The sequence below is a fragment of the Podarcis melisellensis genome, assembly GCF_964234715.1.
Source record: "Podarcis melisellensis genome assembly, chromosome: 4".
NCBI classification, from domain to species: domain Eukaryota; kingdom Metazoa; phylum Chordata; class Lepidosauria; order Squamata; family Lacertidae; genus Podarcis; species Podarcis melisellensis.
In genome coordinates, this window is record NC_138531.1 from 26,964,093 (window position 1) to 26,981,716 (window position 17,624).

At 40.3% G+C, this 17,624-nt stretch overlaps 1 protein-coding gene across 12 annotated transcripts in view; it reads left to right on the forward strand.

Annotated features, from left to right (window-relative positions):
• Positions 1-13,270, forward strand: part of MCF2L (MCF.2 cell line derived transforming sequence like) — a 111,660-nt gene extending 98,390 nt beyond the window's left edge. For 7 of the 12 annotated variants that reach the window (XM_081908147.1, XM_081908151.1, XM_081908157.1 and 4 more), the window contains 11 exons: positions 168-389; positions 557-649; positions 821-899; positions 1,303-1,372; positions 1,987-2,102; positions 4,573-4,632; positions 4,970-5,044; positions 8,692-8,810; positions 9,657-9,769; positions 10,382-10,485; positions 10,959-13,270. In XM_081908147.1, coding sequence (XP_081764273.1) covers positions 168-389; positions 557-649; positions 821-899; positions 1,303-1,372; positions 1,987-2,102; positions 4,573-4,632; positions 4,970-5,044; positions 8,692-8,810; positions 9,657-9,769; positions 10,382-10,485; positions 10,959-11,053 — 1,146 coding nt within the window. In that variant the 3' untranslated portion in view covers positions 11,054-13,270. Of the gene's footprint in view, positions 1-167; positions 390-556; positions 650-820; positions 900-1,302; positions 1,373-1,986; positions 2,103-4,572; positions 4,633-4,969; positions 5,045-5,453; positions 5,535-8,691; positions 8,811-9,656; positions 9,770-10,381; positions 10,486-10,958 lie in introns of all 12 variants that reach the window. The other 5 variants (XM_081908156.1, XM_081908150.1, XM_081908149.1 and 2 more) reach the window with 4 other exon arrangements.
• Positions 13,271-17,624: the final 4,354 nt, after the last annotated feature.

A 17,624-nucleotide genomic window follows, 5' to 3' on the forward strand; every position in this document is an offset into this window, starting at 1 on the left:
GCATGTTGGGGGACCGGGAGGGGAGATTGTTCTATCTGGCAAGTAGAAATGAGAAACAAGATTTTATTCTACCCATGGTGCTGCTCCCATTGCTGGTCTTCCTTTCTAAATATTATTAACAAAGTGTAAACAGTCTGCTTTTTTTGTTTTTGCTTTTTTGTTTTAAGGGAAACCTGAATGAACTTGGCAAGCTTCTGATGCAGGGATCTTTCAGTGTATGGACTGATCACAAAAAGGGGCACTCGAAAGTGAAGGACCTGGCACGTTTCAAACCAATGCAGAGGCACCTTTTCCTTCACGAGAAGGCAATACTGTTCTGTAAAAAGAGAGAAGAAAACGGAGAAGGATATGAGAAAGCACCCTCATACAGCTTCAAAAATTCCTTAAATGTAAGATATGGTTTTTTTAAAAAAATAAACATTTTAATAAATAGTAGAGCAAAAATAATACCTTTTTGGCTGCAGCAACACACACACAAACACACACACACACATATCACAAAAAAATAGCAAGGGTGTCATGCAGAATGTCAATTTAACATTCCTTTTGTTTTCAGATGACTGCTGTTGGAATAACAGAGAATGTTAAAGGCGACGCTAAAAAATTTGAAATCTGGTATAATGCAAGGGAAGAAGTGTATATAATACAGGTAACCCCCCCCCCCAAATTAAGCATTGTGCTGCCTTTTAAAGGCAGTTTTATGGAGTTGTAGATGTTTTGTTTGAGGCCCGAAAACATTGGTCCTGCCTGTCTCATTTCGAAATGGCTTAATTTGTGGCAAATAGTTGGCTGAATTTCTGCCTTTTTCTTTTTGATGCAGGCTCCAACCCCGGAAGTCAAAGCCACCTGGGTAAATGAAATTAGGAAAGTACTGACCAGTCAGTTACAGGCATGCAGGCGTAAGTCTTTTCTTTCTCCCTAATATCTGTCAATAGCAATGTGGCTATCAGTATGATGGCTGCATTTAGTTTCCCTTACAGATGAGAAGCACATTGTATTTTTGGGGGGAGATTAAAGATGTTGCAATTGGGGATGGATGCAAAACTTCCCACCCGGTCCTGATGTTGGGGTTGCTGCTAATTTGCTCCCAGCTTGGAACCAAAGTCCCACAGTTACTGTCAAAGAGTTCTGTTCATGCTTAGTTTGTTGTAGTGTAACAGAAGCCTTATAATTTGGCCCCCCTTCAGTATTTGGTGAGAGCTCCAAACTTTGCACAGAACTTCTAAAATCTGAACCAAAAGTTTGCAGCTTGCCTGAGATGCTTTGATAGGCAGGCTTTCTCTCTCTCTCTTTTCCTTACAGAAGCTAGCCAGCATAGAGTTCTAGAACATACACACAGTCTCCCTTTACCTGCATCGTCTAATAATACCAGGTAAGCTACTATCTGCTCCACAAATTACTTTATAAAATATTGATTCATCAAATACTCTTCCGATTTCAATGTTTCCTGCTTTGCCTGTCTCTAAAACCATTTATTTGCTTTTAACTTACTTGCTAAATATTGCAGTGTGCAAGTTTAAATGCCTTGTTAATCTACGTATAGCACCTTCTATATGGGTGCTTTTACAAACAGTAGCGAACGATGATCCCAACTTTTGTACACATGCATTTTTAGAAACTTTCAGGTTACCTGCACCTTCACCTACCTCACTGGCAGGCAGGCAACCTAAAACATTCCCTGCAAATCTCAGCTTAAAAATAACTGTGTCGGGTACAAATTTGTCCCTTCATTTTTGTTCTGAAATATTTATTGTAGTTATGGAACAAGCTAGGCAAACACAATACCATAGTGTGTAGTGTAGAACATCTCTCCCCGTACCCATTAAGTGGGAAAGTATGTCTAATTTGTGAGGTTGTGTCTTGCTTAAAAAAAAGAAAGGAAAAGAAAAAGGTTTGTTTTACTTGGTCTGAGATTGTTGTGGTTATCTTGTAATGGGAACAAGTGAATTGGCCCTTAGTGTAGTCTTATTTTTCTTCCATGAACAGTCCTTCAAGAAATGAGGCAAGGAACATCAGAAAACAGGAGGAGAGAAGTGCTGGTGTTGTGAGTCCTGATGGATGTGTAACCTCAGTAGCATCAAAGTATCCTGAAAAAGGCAAAGGTAAATATGAAGGACCCTTTGGTTATTAATGGGCATCAATTACTGTAAAGTGGAATAAGTTGTTGCATAAAAGGAGTTGTAACCATATTTTGGTCATGTGATCATATTTTCTGATGTCAACTCTTGTCATAGATAAAACCAACAGGTGTGCAAAAATAAAATAAAAATATTTTTTTTTAGGTAGGTATAGAACAAATATTAGCTAGTTGGTTCTGTTTAATATCTGTTCAATAGCATGCCTGTCTTAAATCCCGTAGAAGAACCACACTGATTTCTTTGCAGGAACCTATTTGTCTCCATAGGGTGATTTTTCATTACTAAATTATGATTCAAGCCCTTTAAAAAAATTAAATGATTCTAAAAGTGTAGTAATCATGTGGGTGATTCTGTTAATTTGTTCAAATTTCAATAATTAACTATTCATAAATGCCTTACTTTTCTGGCACAACCTTCTGGTTTACCTTTGACTCCTCTGTTCTTTCCCTCTGTCCTTTTCCTCTCTGTCTTCATTTTATTGAAGATACTATCTCAGATTCCTCAGTTCTCTCTCTCTCTCTCTCTCTCACTCTCTCTCTCTCTCTCTCTCTCACACACACACACACATATTGTAATGTACAGTATTACTAATCCCCAAAGCCAGAAAGGCACCGTATTTTTCGCTCTATAAGACGCACCAGACCACAAGACGCACCTAGTTTTTGGAGAAGAAAACAAGAAAAGAAATATTCTGAATCTCAGAAGCCAGAACAGCAAGAGGGATTGCTGCGCAGCGAAAGCAGTGATCCTTCTTGCTGTTCTGGCTTCTGTGATAGCTGTGCAGCCTGCATTCGCTCCATAAGACACACACACACATTTCCCCTTACTTTTTAGGAGGGAAAAAGTGAGTCTTATAGAGCAAAAAATACGGTAAATTTTACAAAGCTAGCTGGCTTATTTTTGTTCAGTACACACTGTAGTGCCACTGTTTGTATGTGTAGAAATATTGGCTTGAATCCCAGGAAGAGGCCTATATGCACCATTCCAAAGAGCCCTTACACCCTCTAGATCAGGTTTTTGCAGGGAGTTGGCATTGAATGCACAGGAATTAAAAGACTTGGAAACTTTGTACTTAGGATTCAAACCGTTAGGATTTGTGTATTTCCAAAATGGTTCTTGTAACTTCAAAGCCTTAATTCTTGGTTTTTCAAAGCCCGATTAAGGACTTGAAAAATTCGAAAGGACAGCTGTCAGGCCTTGAGCCATGAAGCTAATGTAAAATATGAGGCTAAATAGAAGGATTGAAATGATTTTTGTTGACAAGATTATAAAGTTGCTTTAGCATCTTTTCATTAGAGCTCCCCGTCATAAATCACCCAAACTTTCAAGCTGTTGCCTTTCTGTTCAGATAGGAAGACCTTGCTCCTTAATCTCTTTTTCAAAATACAAAATACAAGAGACCTGGAGCTGGGAGGGAGCTCCACAAAAATTGTATGATGTGTTGCACACCAACCAGAATGCTTTTCTGTGAACAATAAATGTTCAAACTTCGTTTGTGGTGGGGATTGGGGGGTGAGGTGGGGGCAGTATCAATCAATCAGTCAGTCCGTCAAGTCCTTCCTGGTTATTAAGGACTGAGATTATACTTGGAGATAAACGCAGTGTCTAGGAAAGTAAGGTTCAAGCTCTATAAGTTGAAATTGGCTTAATTTTTGCCAGATATTTGGAGGCAATTAATGCAGTTTTAGGATCATTGTCATGATGTGTTCCCAGTGGACAACTCCTTCCACTCTTTTCTCATGTTCCATGCTGTGTTCTGTCATCTCTAAAAACTTACCTGGGAAACCCAGCCAGATGGGCAGGGCATAAATAATAAAATAAAACCATCATAATCATTAACTCAGTTTGGTACTGGAGAAGGAATGCACTTGCTTCCTTCAAGAAAGCTTTCTATCAAGACGAGCTGTTTTTTTTAAAAAAAAGAGACCCTTTTGAAATGTTATTTTCACAGGTCCCTAAGGAAAAGAGGTTGTGTGTTTTTTCACCACAGAAGGTGGGCTTAGTCTTGCTCTCAGAGCTGTTATCTCTGATAGCATTTTCCTTTGTACCGTTTTACATGAACGCGTTTTTAAGCCCTGCTCTGCTCTGGGCTGCTTTAAATTATTATTACAGTGCTTTGGTTGTGGGAGCCATGTGCACACCTATATGAATGCACAGTGGTTCCATTCTGATAGTGAATAACTTATCTAAATTGTCCAGTAAGACATGTTGAGATGTCATTCACACTATAACCATGGAGCTATTATGAGATTGAAAGGAGTGACCAACATTATGCATCCATCGCCCTGATGGGAAAAGTCTCTTTTTTCTCTCTCTCCTTCTCTTTAACAACCCTATTACCTTTGAGTTCTTTCTGGAGAAGCTGCCAATGAGTGCAGCCAGCTACTTAAAGTTCATATCGGTAAGCACTAATATTCCATGCTTGCCTTGACAGAAACAGCGTCTCCTACCGCTAAAAGCCAGACTTTGCCAATGATCCTTCTTTCACGACCAGGTATTGATCCAGGATTTAGTTTCATCGGAATAAAATGATATATGGATACAGAAAATAAAGAAAATTGCAAATTAATTATAACCTTGCTAACAGCTTTTTAATATTTGTACATATAACCACAATTATGCACTTTCTGATTATTCCTAGATTTTAAAAAATGTTTTTTTTTCTTGCTTTTATGAATAGCAGTTAAAAGTATGAGATTCTACTTTTGTTTTCCAGTCTAAACTCAAAGGTAATTTGCATGCAACCCACCTATTTTTTCTCTCTCTCGAATTCTTCAATATCTTTTTCTTGTCTCTCCGTCTTTTTTTTTTGCCTGTTTGCCCTGCTGCAGCTTCTCCTACCAGCCCAGACAAAAACACTAAACGACATGAAGTAAAGAGTGATCCAACTCCTTTGGGTTTGAGAGGTAGAGTGGAGCCAACTTTCCAGACTTGAAATCGCAGGATCCTAGCAGTAGCATGCACTTCGCTTTGACTGAAATTGCCACACCTGGTAGCCAACAAAGCAATGCAACTTTCTGTACCTTCACTTAAGTTCAGGGACAAATGTGTGAAAAGCTGAGAGATGAGAACCCAGGAGTAGAGCTGGGGGAGGATAGGTTGTTCCAACATATAACCTGATAAAAAGATAGCAAACATTAGGAAGGGTGGGGGGGAGAGAAATGATAGATCTATGTTCGATAAATAGTGCAAGGCTATTTCATTTTAAGTATGATTGAGTGGAATCTAGCTTCCCATTTCAAGCTCAGGGTGGAAGGTGGTATCATGGCAACAGCGTAATGCACTGGGAATATTTATTATTCAGTTCTTTCACAGATGCAAGCTCTGTGTTAACTTGGAACAGGGCCAAGTGGGTCAGCACTACTTATCTTTTACTAGCAGCCCAGCGCAGGCAAGGTAACGTATCTCTTCTGGGGCCACATGGACTTTGTGCGTGGTGTGATGTGTGCTGTGACTCGTGGCTGCTTTTAAGGGCTTGCTTTGGCTTTCCTCTAACATCTTGTAGTGTCACAGATGACACGAAGCACAAGTCTTGCAGGAACTGCCCAAAAACTGAAAGCCTCATTTTGGGGAGGGGAGGTGGTTGTTCCATTTTCCTCATTTATAGCTAGAATTGGGAATTGTTCCTTCATTTTAAATTGGTTTTCAATCTGCCTGGAATCTTATTTGTATGGCATCCTTCCTCCAAAAAAGCTCAGGACAGTGTCCATCCTGGTAGTCCCTCCCCATTCCATTGTGTGGGGTTAATTCCACTGAGGACTGAGTAGGATAAAATCAAAGTTTCCAGGATTGTCCAAAAAGCAGCATAATTTAGACTGGAGCCAGGGATCCTCCCTCCCCAAATATTGTGCATATCTTTCCCTCCATGACTAATAGCAGCTATGGGATGAGAAAAGGGTAACTTGCTTTGCAGAATCATAGCAAAGGGTTAATACTCCCCATTCCACCACAAGCTGCTATTTGAACCAGGCAATGTCATCAGGGATTCCAGTTTTGGAACTCCATCCAATGTATTTTGGTCCTGAAAAAGAGACCTAAGGCCAACCAACAAGCAGCTTCATGGCAGAGTAGGGTTTTAAGCCCAAAGTTACCCTAGTCCAAGTGCAACCTTCTATTCACTATAAAAGTGTTCTTTATATTTGCAAGAAGCCCCTTGATATGATTAGCCTGGGCAAACACAACCACTTCTCAAGGAGTTGTTCTCCACCTGTGCCCCTTGTGGAAGCTGGGTCATCCAGGGTCTCATGACATGAGAAGGGCAGGTTTTGCCTCCATCATAACAGGGTCCCCAAGTGTAGCTTCCCACATTTTCCACAGACGTGAATGGCAGCCATTTGCATTTATACAGGTGAAAGTAAATAGCTATGCAGTATTTATTGGCAGCATGGGGCTGGGGGAGCAAACGTCCCAATGACCTTCTTTGGGAAGAGCAGATTATGATCCACCCCAAAGGGTCTTGCCAACCGTTGCTCATTTAATTTGCCGAATTGTAATTAATGGAAGGCATTGACAATCAGACTTGTTTTAATCTGCAGAGCAGCACTGTAGATTTCATTTCTTGCTCACACTAGGGGAATGTGACACAGAGAGAGTGCAGGGAACTCACACAGTATCCTTGTAGCTGTGTTGAAGTGGGTTGTTTTTCAATAAGCAGATCTGGAAATCTGTTGTACGAGTTTTATTTGGGATTATTTATTTAGAAGATGAGATACTCAGAAATAACAGTAGCTTTTAGTCTACTCTCAGTGAGAAATATAAGTGTACCATTGCCAACACGTGCATGATTTGTTATTGTGTCCATTGTTGTATCCTGTTGTGATGATGATGTATGATACAAAAAGCACAAATGAAGAGATTTTTCTCATTGCAAGCTATTTGGGAGGCATAGAGGGAGAATTGGTAATTTTTTGCAGTATAGAATTGTTCAGCTTTAAACTCAAGCAAGTATGCACACACATGCACACGCCATATCTATGCTAGCACATAGGTGTGAAAAAAGAAAAACAAAGACAAGAAGAGATCAAATTATATGCTGCTTTGTTGCGACATGGTAAACTAAATACATGTTTTATTCAGTGGAATGGATATTCATGACCTTCCAAGGGATACTTTAGTGTTCAACATGAAAGCGTGGCGTTCCCAACCTGATGAACCACTAGCGGACCATTAATCTGTGTGAAAGTTCTTATCCTAAATTGCACTTGGGAGTAAAGTGTCGTATTCCATTGCATTTTGAGCCAGATACACTTGGCAGATTAAAAAGTGTACCAGTTGAAGCACGTTGTGATGTGTTTGACTAATCACACCTGTCTCCCACTGTTTGAATTACCATTTATGACATAAATAGCAGGACCTTTTATTTTCCTTTTTTTGGGTTTTCTTACCTTGTTTTTGTCACCTAACAAGACTTTGAGGAGTCATCAGAATGAGTTATCTATTCTAGCAGTGCCATAGAAAAACAGGCTGAGGTTAATCACCAACAACATGGAGTGGCTAACCCTTTTTGGCCCAAAGATTGCATTAATCCTTGTCTAGCACTCCAGGGAAGCATGGCATCTGTGAATGTCACTCCTTGAACACTCTCATAGCCTCCCTGATCTATGGAGATCATTGCCCCCTCCCTGCTCATCAAATGAGCAATCGGATGACTTGAAACAAATTGCATCCTCATAAGGTTGTTGGGATGAAGTGTTTTAAACCCTTCTGTTCACCCCAATTCTATATCTACATTGTGGGATTTTTAATTTTTTCCTGCAACCCCAAAATCAGTGGGGTTTCAGAGAACCAGAAAAATTTTCTTGAGATACCTGATACCTAAGGTTAGCCATCTCTTATTTATAGGATCTAATAAATTTAATAATACAGTCATACCTCGGGTTGAAATAGCTTCGGGATAGGTATTTTTGGGTTGCGCTCTGCGGCAACCCGGAAGTAACAGAGCACATTACTTCCGGGTTTCTCCACTCGCACATTCTCAGAGGGTCAAAATGATGTCACGCGCATGTGCCGAAGCGGCGAACCGCGACCTGCAGACGTGGGTTGCATTCGCTTCTGGATACGAACAGGGCTCCGGAACGGATCCCGTTCACATCCAGAGGTACCACTGTAGTTCGGCTTGGGGAAAAACATTGGATTGGATCCAGACTCATGGATTGAAATCAATGGGACTTAGTAATGGCAAACCTAACTTAAGTCCCATTGATTTCAGTGGGTTTACTCTAAGCTTGATTTAAGTCTGGATCAAACCATTGTTTTTTGGTTAGGTTCTCATTTCTTACCTGGCTGCAGTTGTTGATCTCACTAGCTGCCTATTAGCACCAAGACGGCATATCACTTAGTACAGTTGAATTGGTTCAAAGGATATCTAGTGTTTTGTTCTAACTGTTTGAAGTGTATCCCCCCGTTTTATATAGAAGTCGCAACTAAATGCCAAATAAATAAAGAATACTTTTCTGAGTATTTTTTTTAAAAAAACCCTTCATGGCTATTATATCAAAACAGTTCAGTACTTGCTTGAGAAGCTTCAATAACAGTTGCTTGTTTGTTTATTAAGGATGGTCTAAAACATCTCAGTCACTTGATGCTTCTGAAGAAAATGATGGCTGGTCCAGTTCAGAGGATCCACTAAATTCCTCAGATGCAGAAGAAGAAGTAAAAGTAGAGAAAAAGCTGGTAACGAATATATTTTCATGTTTATAGGAGGGAGGAAGATATAATGTATGAACCTGGCCACAGTGACTAATCTCCCATAGACCCCTAGGAGATGGTGTCTTTGGAAATAGGTTGTCAGTCAGAATGTATGGTATGCAGCAAATGACAACCTTTTGTTTTATCTGTAAGCCCCCTTGAGTCCCTGTCAGAGAAAAAAGGTGGGGTATAATTATTAGTATTAGTATTATTTATTATTATTATTTCAGTGACACTGGTAGAATGAACAGTGAGTTGATAATAGTTTTGCAGCACTTATTCTAATGTAGCCTAACTCTGTAATTGGTATCTGCAGTATGTTATTATTGGGGGTGGGATGGGAGGAAAATGAACAGGGTGCACTTTGGTGTACCATTGGAGAAAGGCTAAACCAGAGATAGTTAATGTGGTGCCCTCCAAACTTCAGCTCCCACCATCCCTAACAATTGACCAAACTGGTTGGGACTGATAGGAGTTTGTAGCTGGCACCATGTTGGCTAATCATGGGCCAAACTGGCACAGTTAAGTCCCATGGAATGCTGGTGAAATAATTCAGAACTCCATAACCCTTTCCCTGTTCTGTTTCTTGGTTGTACAGGACTGTGACAACCCTGGAAAATGTATTTTAAATAAGTTTTTTTTATACGCATAGTCACTCTAGAGGATGTGATTCTGCTTCTCAGTTATGAGGGAGAAATGCTTCACATAAGTCACATTTTTTAAAAACTGATTTAGCTTTGTCACTTTGATCACATAAAATCTGTCTCAGAGTTAATAGCTATTTGATTATTTCTCATTAAACCAATTGTATCTCCTACTGTGTATGTTTAGACTCCTGGTAAATACACTGTTGTGGCCGATCATGACAGAGGAGGCCCTGAAGACCTGGTGCTGAAAAGCGGAGAGTTAGTTCAGCTGATGCATGAAGGAGAAGATGGACTTTGGTATGAAGACCAATATTTTAAGACACAATGTCCGCAAAAGCACCTTGGCCTGGTGCAATGTCCAGATGTGTAAATATAGTTAAGAGATTTGGAAAGGACAGTGAGATTGTTCAGTTCCCGTTGCTGATTTCTCAGTATTGTTTCTGACCTCTTTCAGTTCCTGAAACTGGTTTGCAAACCATGGATACAGTTGATAAGAAAGTATTCCCTTAACCATGGTTAAAGCAATCAGATTGATGGATGGGATTCACTAGAAAAGGAGACTTTATGGGGAAGGAAGCATGTGGCCCTCAACTCTCTATCTCTCTAACATGGAATGTTGTTAATTTAGAGCAGTTTCCCAAACTCAGGTTTCCAGCTGTTGTTGGACTACAACTCTCATCATCCCTAGCTAGCAGGACCAGTGGTCAGGGATGATGGGAATTGTAGTCCAAAAACAGCTGGAGTTTGGGAAACCCTGATTTTAGAGTATTACAATATGCACCAGAAGAAATACAAAAAAATGTTGGCTGCCTCTAAACAAGGGCTTCTTTGCTTCCAAATGAGGCCTAATATTTCAATGCTATAATTTTTTTTATAGTTTAAAAGCAAAAAATATATATTTCCCACTAGGTATGTAAAGAATCTGACCACAAGCAAAGAAGGTTGGGTTCCAGTCAACAGTTTGTTGGTGCTGCTTGGCAACTCAAAATCTGCTATATCTCTGAGCAGCTCAGGTATGATTTTCATTGTAAATGCTTTGGTTTAGCAGAGTGGCACTTAATTTGTCAAAGAGCCCAGTACCAAGTTAGCTACAAATATAGGTAAAGGGACCCCTGACCATTAGGTCCAGTCATGGCCGTCTCTGGGATTGCGGCGCTCATCTTGCTTTATTGGCCGGCGTACAGCTTCCAGGTCATGTGGCCAGCATGACTAAGCCGCTTCTGGCGAACCAGAGCAGCGCACGGAAACGCCGTTTACCTTCCCGCCGGAGAGGTACCTATTTATCTACTTGCACTTCGACGTGCTTTCGAACTGCTAGGTTGGCAGGAGCAGGGACCAAGCAACAGGAGCTCACTCCGTTGCAGGGATTCGAACCGCCGACCTTCTGATCGGCAAGTCTTAGGCTCTGTGGTTTAACCCACAGCGCCACCCGCCTCCCAAAAGCTACAAATATATTTCTCTGTAAATTTGTGTTCCTTCCATCCAGAGTCTGCAGCTGGTTCCAGTACACTGAGCTCATCTTCAAGCTACAGTGAGAGTTGCAACGTCAGCAGCATCAGCTTCTCGGACATAAAGGGCTAACCTGTTAAAACCTCCATGAAGACTCTTGCGAAACTGTCAAACTTCTAATGCAAATGCTGGATGTTAAATGAAACAGAGAAGCTACCATCACTTGCATCTGTCTCCATTCCCCAATACACATACATACATATGTTTCAGTGGTAGCTTACAAAATCTTTTTTATTTTAAAAAAAAGACATTGAATAATAAAAAAGAAAATTTTATATAAAAAAATAAAAAGACATTGAATGAAGATGTAAAGGATTGCCAGCAGCATGGAGTAGAAGAAGTGCGCCTTGTTGGGAAGAGAATCTTCTGGAAGGTGCATTATCATTTTCCTAGAAAAAAATGAACCTGGACAGGGATAATGTGGGAGAATACTATGAAGAAACCAGGTTGTGTCCATTGGTGTGAATCTGTACAGTAAAACAATGAATATATGTTAATATATAATTAATATGAAGTTAATTGATCATGTAGAAGGAAACAGAAATGTGATCTTTACAGGTCATTTTACATGAAATCCTCCTTGAGGCAATGAGGCAGGAAATCTCTTACAGCATCAGGGGAATCCGTTTTGATCTGGCTGTTGTTTCTGGCTTAGTTTTTTTGAACCACTGTGCTTTATCTAGCCATGAGCTTGTTTGTAATCTTTGCTTCGAAAGAAATAGCAATTCCACTTCAACAGAGACTATCACCTTTCCTTTCCTTTTTTTAAAAACAATCTATGGCGATAGCCCTTTTGAGATATTTTTACCATCAAGGACAATTGTTTACAGAATGCTGATAATTTCATAAGTTGTTTGGTAAAACAAACCCATTTTTTTAATTGTCAAGTAAATACCGGAACATGTTTTATATGGGTTGAACTTCCAGAAATTAAACATTCTATAATAGCAAGCAATTGTCTTTTACTGTTAGAAGATGCCTACAATTCTTCTAAATGAAACCTTTCTAAATCCTTCCTGGTGATTAATTTTCTATGAAATGCATGAGTATGTCATTTGAGCAGGGAAAAATCATTGTGGGTATAGTTTTAAAATAAACGAAGATGAAAACCATACGCATTTCATTTAACACATGTGAAATAGAGTGATACTGTGTAAACTGCTATTCCCCCTCAAGATAAGATTTATAAATCTGCCTTGCCAAAGGCTAGTTGTATGTAAACTGATGTATAAACCACATTGGATTCATCCATACACCTGAATTAACTTACAGCTCATAGCGTATGTACCTCATTCATATATTATTGAAGAAGTGAATGTTTGGTGGTCAGCACTTAATGAATACTAGGAAATTAGACTCTGGCAAGATAAAACTAATTTGGATTTTGCTTTTTTTCTGAAGTATAAATAGCATCTCAGATTGTTGTTTCAAATGTCAGGAACAAGTTCTGGCTTATAGTTAACAATCAAACTGTGACTGGCTCTGGTCAGTGCAGAATTTTATATCTATTTGTATATGTTCATATTTATATATATATATTTGTGTGTGTATGTGTATTAATGTAAAATATGTATTTATACACTTCCGGCTGCTAAAGATGGCCTCTGTATGTCCTAAATTTCTTAATACAGCAGCAATGTAAAGGTTGTACAAGGCTTTACTTTATATATTTTCCAGCACAGAAAAGTGCATCTCTTGAAAGCATCTTAAACAAACGAGATTGTGCCAGCCAAGGCACTGTCGGTTCTGTTGTGGTTATAAAATAGCAATAGTCTTTTGTAATTTATTTTGTAAATAGGAGTTTGGGAGTGGGGACCCCTCTATTACAAAATCGTCCTAGAAGGAAGGATACAATTATGATGCATCCACAGGCCTTCATCATCATTAACACAAACAAACACACACAAACACACACACACACACACACACAAACACACACCCTTCCTCTGTCAGTGGCCCTAGCTTGGGATACTGCCAAAAAATAAATGACTTTTCTTGCATAGAATTAATAAATTGGTTTATTGCTTCTCTGGCTCAAGTGAGAGGAGTTATTATGGGGAACGAAATCCACAGAGAAAGCCCTTATATTAGAAGCTGTCTCTTTTTACATTGTCCCTGACAATGCCTTTTCCTTGTTCATGTGGTTGTACATATACCATTGCACTTTAATATGACCCACGTTTCAATTTTCTACTGCTGTTGTAAATTACAATTACAGAATCCGATGTCTTTATTGTATATGTATGAAACTTTGAATAAAATCCAGCATTTCTTGCTGGGTCTCCTCAACATGATGGCGATGTCTATTTTGTGTGGGTGTGTTAACATGGTACCACAGTGTGTCGGAAGTTGATGCAGCAAGTCTTAAGGGGCGAATCCTATGTACAAGAAGCTGGCGTAAAGCAAAACATTTGTAAATTAAGCCAGCAGAAAGCTACACCAGATCCAAACCCCACTCAGCTTAGGCTTTGGCCTAAGCCTAACAGGGGAAACAAGATTTTCAAATAATATTCTGCGTTGGGTTGCCAGATCATGTGACCGAGCCGAACTGGTTCAGGATCCAACCTAAATCTTCCCTTTCTGGTCCCAACTCCAGACCCCAGATTCTTTGCTCAGCACCAGCATGTCTCTGGCTGAGCTAGAGATCCGGTGTATCCTCAGCTTCTCAATCTGGCAGATCTTGTTATGGGAGTGCTACTTAAAGTGTGCCTGTACTGTGTGTGTGTGTGTGTGTGTGTGTGTGTGTGTATAAAAAAACTTTGGTGTTTCTTTTTGTTGTGAAAGATACCAAGTCATTGAATCCACGGCAAGTCAGGATTGAATTTGCTAAAGTGTACATTGCAGATGGAAAGGGACTTAATGGATAGCATTGGATAGACTGTTGAAGGCTGTGCTTTTTTTCTGGGGGTATGCATACCCCCAAAATTTTGTGGATCTAAGTTTGGCCTCATTGAGGGGCAGTATTTCAATATGAGTAGAAAAGTGAGAGTACCCCTAAACATTTTTTAAAAGAAAAAAAAAGCACTGGTTGCAGACATCAGGCAAAATTATTTCAAGCCTTAACTTCTAACCAATTGCAATGTGTTTTAACAAATTCTGGCAGAAAGGGGTTCTAAATAATGGGGGTTTCCCTTTCATGCACATGCTCTACCTCAGCTTGTGTTGACGATTCAATACTATTCAAATGGCAATCTTGCAGACCTAGCAATGAGGGCAAACAGAGCGCAAATAATGTCTCTTGCAAAGGGCCTGAGGTTAGCCTCACTCAGATGGCTCTCTTCATTCCAAGCTGCCTGTTTAAGGGCAGCCAATAAGCTCTCTATTACAGCTTTTAAATGGCTTTTGCACATTGAACATGGAAAGGATGCAAACCTTTAGCTAGTGGGTCAGTTTGGTTTTCTGTCTGACCGGTAATCTTAGGCCAAGTAGCGGCTAGTGCTGGATGTTTAAGAGGAAATGCTTCTAATTTGTGGCCACCCTACTTTCAGCAATCTGCATTGCTGGAACATGCAGGAACGCATCTTTAACTGACCCATTTTCATTGGCAGCTATGGGGTGGGGTGGGGGGGAGAGACTGGCTTAGGGTCCCAGTGCTCTGAAGGCTGCCCTGTATAGGGAAGTTTTTTTATGTTTGATGTTTTACTCTGATGTTTTGATTTGCTGGAAGCTAGCCAGAGTGGCTGGGACAACCCAGTCAGATGGGCAGCATATAAAAAATGAAATTGTTGTTGTTGTTGTTGTTGCAGTCGGCAGGGAGAAGGTATAGTATGCTGTTTTCCAGATTTAAATGCCCCTCTCTGCTGCTGTTCTGTCAAACTGGCAGTGATTTTTCCTGATAGGCTACACATCTGTATGTGTTTTAATAGGGGAAATGACATGATCTGATTATTATTACTACTTTTCATAAATAAAAACTGTCAGCATATTGTTATCCCAATCCAGTTCATGTTTTGCCAGATAGCTGCTATCGGGAGACCCTAATTGTATATTGTTCGCATGGAATCTAATTTGGTCCTCGAAGACTAAAGAAGTGGTTTGCAACCTGCATAGACTTCTGCCATCATCTGTATAATATCATCTCAGATGAGGACAATACATTGACCACCGCCACTATAACATTTCTCAATTCTCTTAACCCTACGGTCTCCAAAACTTCCTCTCGTCTCCTCTCTTGCAGAAATTCCCTCCCTCCCACTTCCTTTGTGCATTGTATTTTTAACCACCAATATCACAGACTAAACCCACAGTATTCTGCCACTGTATCCCAAGTTACTGCAGTACATTATAGAACTCCTATGTTGAGGCATGTTCATATTACCACTTGTTCCACATCCAATGCGCTCTCACAGCTAGTTTTTGGAAACCGCATTCATATCGACCCTGTTGTTTCTTGACAAATACTGCTGTATGTTGGATTTTTCTCTTACACCAACTTCAATCTGACTAGAAAACTGGATGTGAAGTAAGTGGTAATGTGGACATTTGAGGCAGCCATCACAGCTTGTGCAGATCACAGCTTCATGGATAAGAGTTGACAGTAGGGTTGCAGGGTGCAGAAACACCCCCCAAAAAAGGTTTGTGTGTGTGTGGTGAAGAAATCCCCCTTTCTACCTCTTGATGTGAACAATTCTGTGCTAATCTGTCTGGAAACACAGTGGAGAAGAATAACCTCACTCCATTTTAAGCCACTGTTGTCAACATAACCTTGCACTTCTGTAGCTATCTCCTGCACATTACAAATACGCTCCTTGTCCCAACTTTAGGAAGCGTAGCCATGTTAATCTGTTTAGCAGCAAAATCAGCAAGGTACCAAAGCATCTTTAAAGACAAGCGGATGAAAGATTGCATAACCTTTTGTGGACTAACGTTAACTTCATTTTGGGGGGGGGGGGGAGATACTCCTGGTACCAGACAACCAAAACATAGTCTGTACTTAGCATTGCCTGGTGCAAGGAATGTATTTCGTACCAGGAATAGGAATTTGAGATAAGGAAAGGCCAGTTCATACTGTCCACCTAGAAAATTCCAGTAGTGGAATGGAAACATTCTTTGGTTTATGCTTCATTAGAACTGTAGAACAAATCTAAGGATTAATCAATCATTTGATAAAATCAAAAGTGCATAGGTATTACAGGGTTTGTGTTAGAGGATCTGCAATGAATACAAAAAAGCCCCAATCGTCTATGTTTTCCAAGGACAGTGCCAGATTTACAGAAGCTGCCTCTGTCTCTGATTTGATCTCATAATGTCCCACTTTTCCTTAGGACGTCCCTATATTCATCAGAGAAATGTTGGAGGGTATGGAGTTATGTGACCCCCCCCCCCGACATAACAGCCCTGTATAGGGAAGGGTTTTTTTAATGTTTAATGTTCTATTGTGTTTTTATATAGGTTGGAAACCGCTCCAAGTGACTGGGGCAACCCAGTCAGATGTGTAGGGTATTATTATTATTATTTATATTATTCAATAGGACATTCCTATTTCCATCAGAGAAATGTTGGAGCATATCACATCATCACAAAATTGCAAGGTTCAAAAATACTGTCCAGGTAGGTCCCCTACATCTGACCACCAAGAAAGACACGTCGATGACCCAGTTAGTTATAATGGTGATAAAGAAAAGCAAGTACAAATTGGGATTGTTTTTATTATTGGCAGCCCCTCATTTCCTCCTAGATTAAGGTGACAGCATTCACCAAGGTCACTGCCAGACCCTGTTGAAAATGGGCTCCCCAAAATTCACCGTCCTATTTATGAGTGGCAAAATGAGGGAGGCGGTGAAGATTCTCCAAATATTCCTGGGGGAGGGACGGGTGGCAGAATTATCCCAACAGTTTCAGTATGACTGAAAAAAAGAAATTTCTCCACACACACACACACACACACACAAGCGCCTCTCGGTGAACTATAATTAGTTTGTAGCAGAGGACAAAGGAAGCTTATGGCCTAAGAAAGGACTGGAAGGAGTAAGGCCAAATTCAGGAAGGGAAGCAGTGTTGCCCTCATGAGGCGCACCCTTTTTATCCATTTCTTAACAGAGCTGCCCAACCCCTTCCATGTGCTAGGCCTGGGCTTGCTTGTTTTTATGCCTACGCTGGCAGAGCAGACTCCCCACTGCAAAAGCTCAGCCCCAATGAATGGAGAGCAGCAGGACCAGTCTGGGAATGCAGTGGAGAGGCCAAAGTGAAGGAGCCACTCTTCCCCTTCACAAGAAGGGGACATGACTGGGCCGGAGCTGGAGTCCCACCGAAATCTGAAGTGTTTTTGGTGGAGACATGCGAGAGGCCTTCTCAGGGCTGTATACCATATTTTCTGTGGGGAGGCCACATGCTTGCTTTCCTTTTGTGAGGAGGCTTGTTTTATCTTTCTCATTTGCCGCCTAAGAGGTTTTAACGGTTTGGTGTCCTGCGATTTTCTTAAGGCTCTTCTAATTTTACTTTACATACAGTGCCAGATTACCAAATAGGCCCTGCGATCAAACGCATCAAAACAATAACTGATTTGATCCCGAGAGGAAAATGCAATTGAGTATTAGGATTATTATTTTATTAATTAATTAATTATCTATACCCCACCCATCTGGCTGAGTTTCCCCAGCAACTCTGGGCAGCTCCCAATCAAGTGTTAAAAACAGTACAGCAT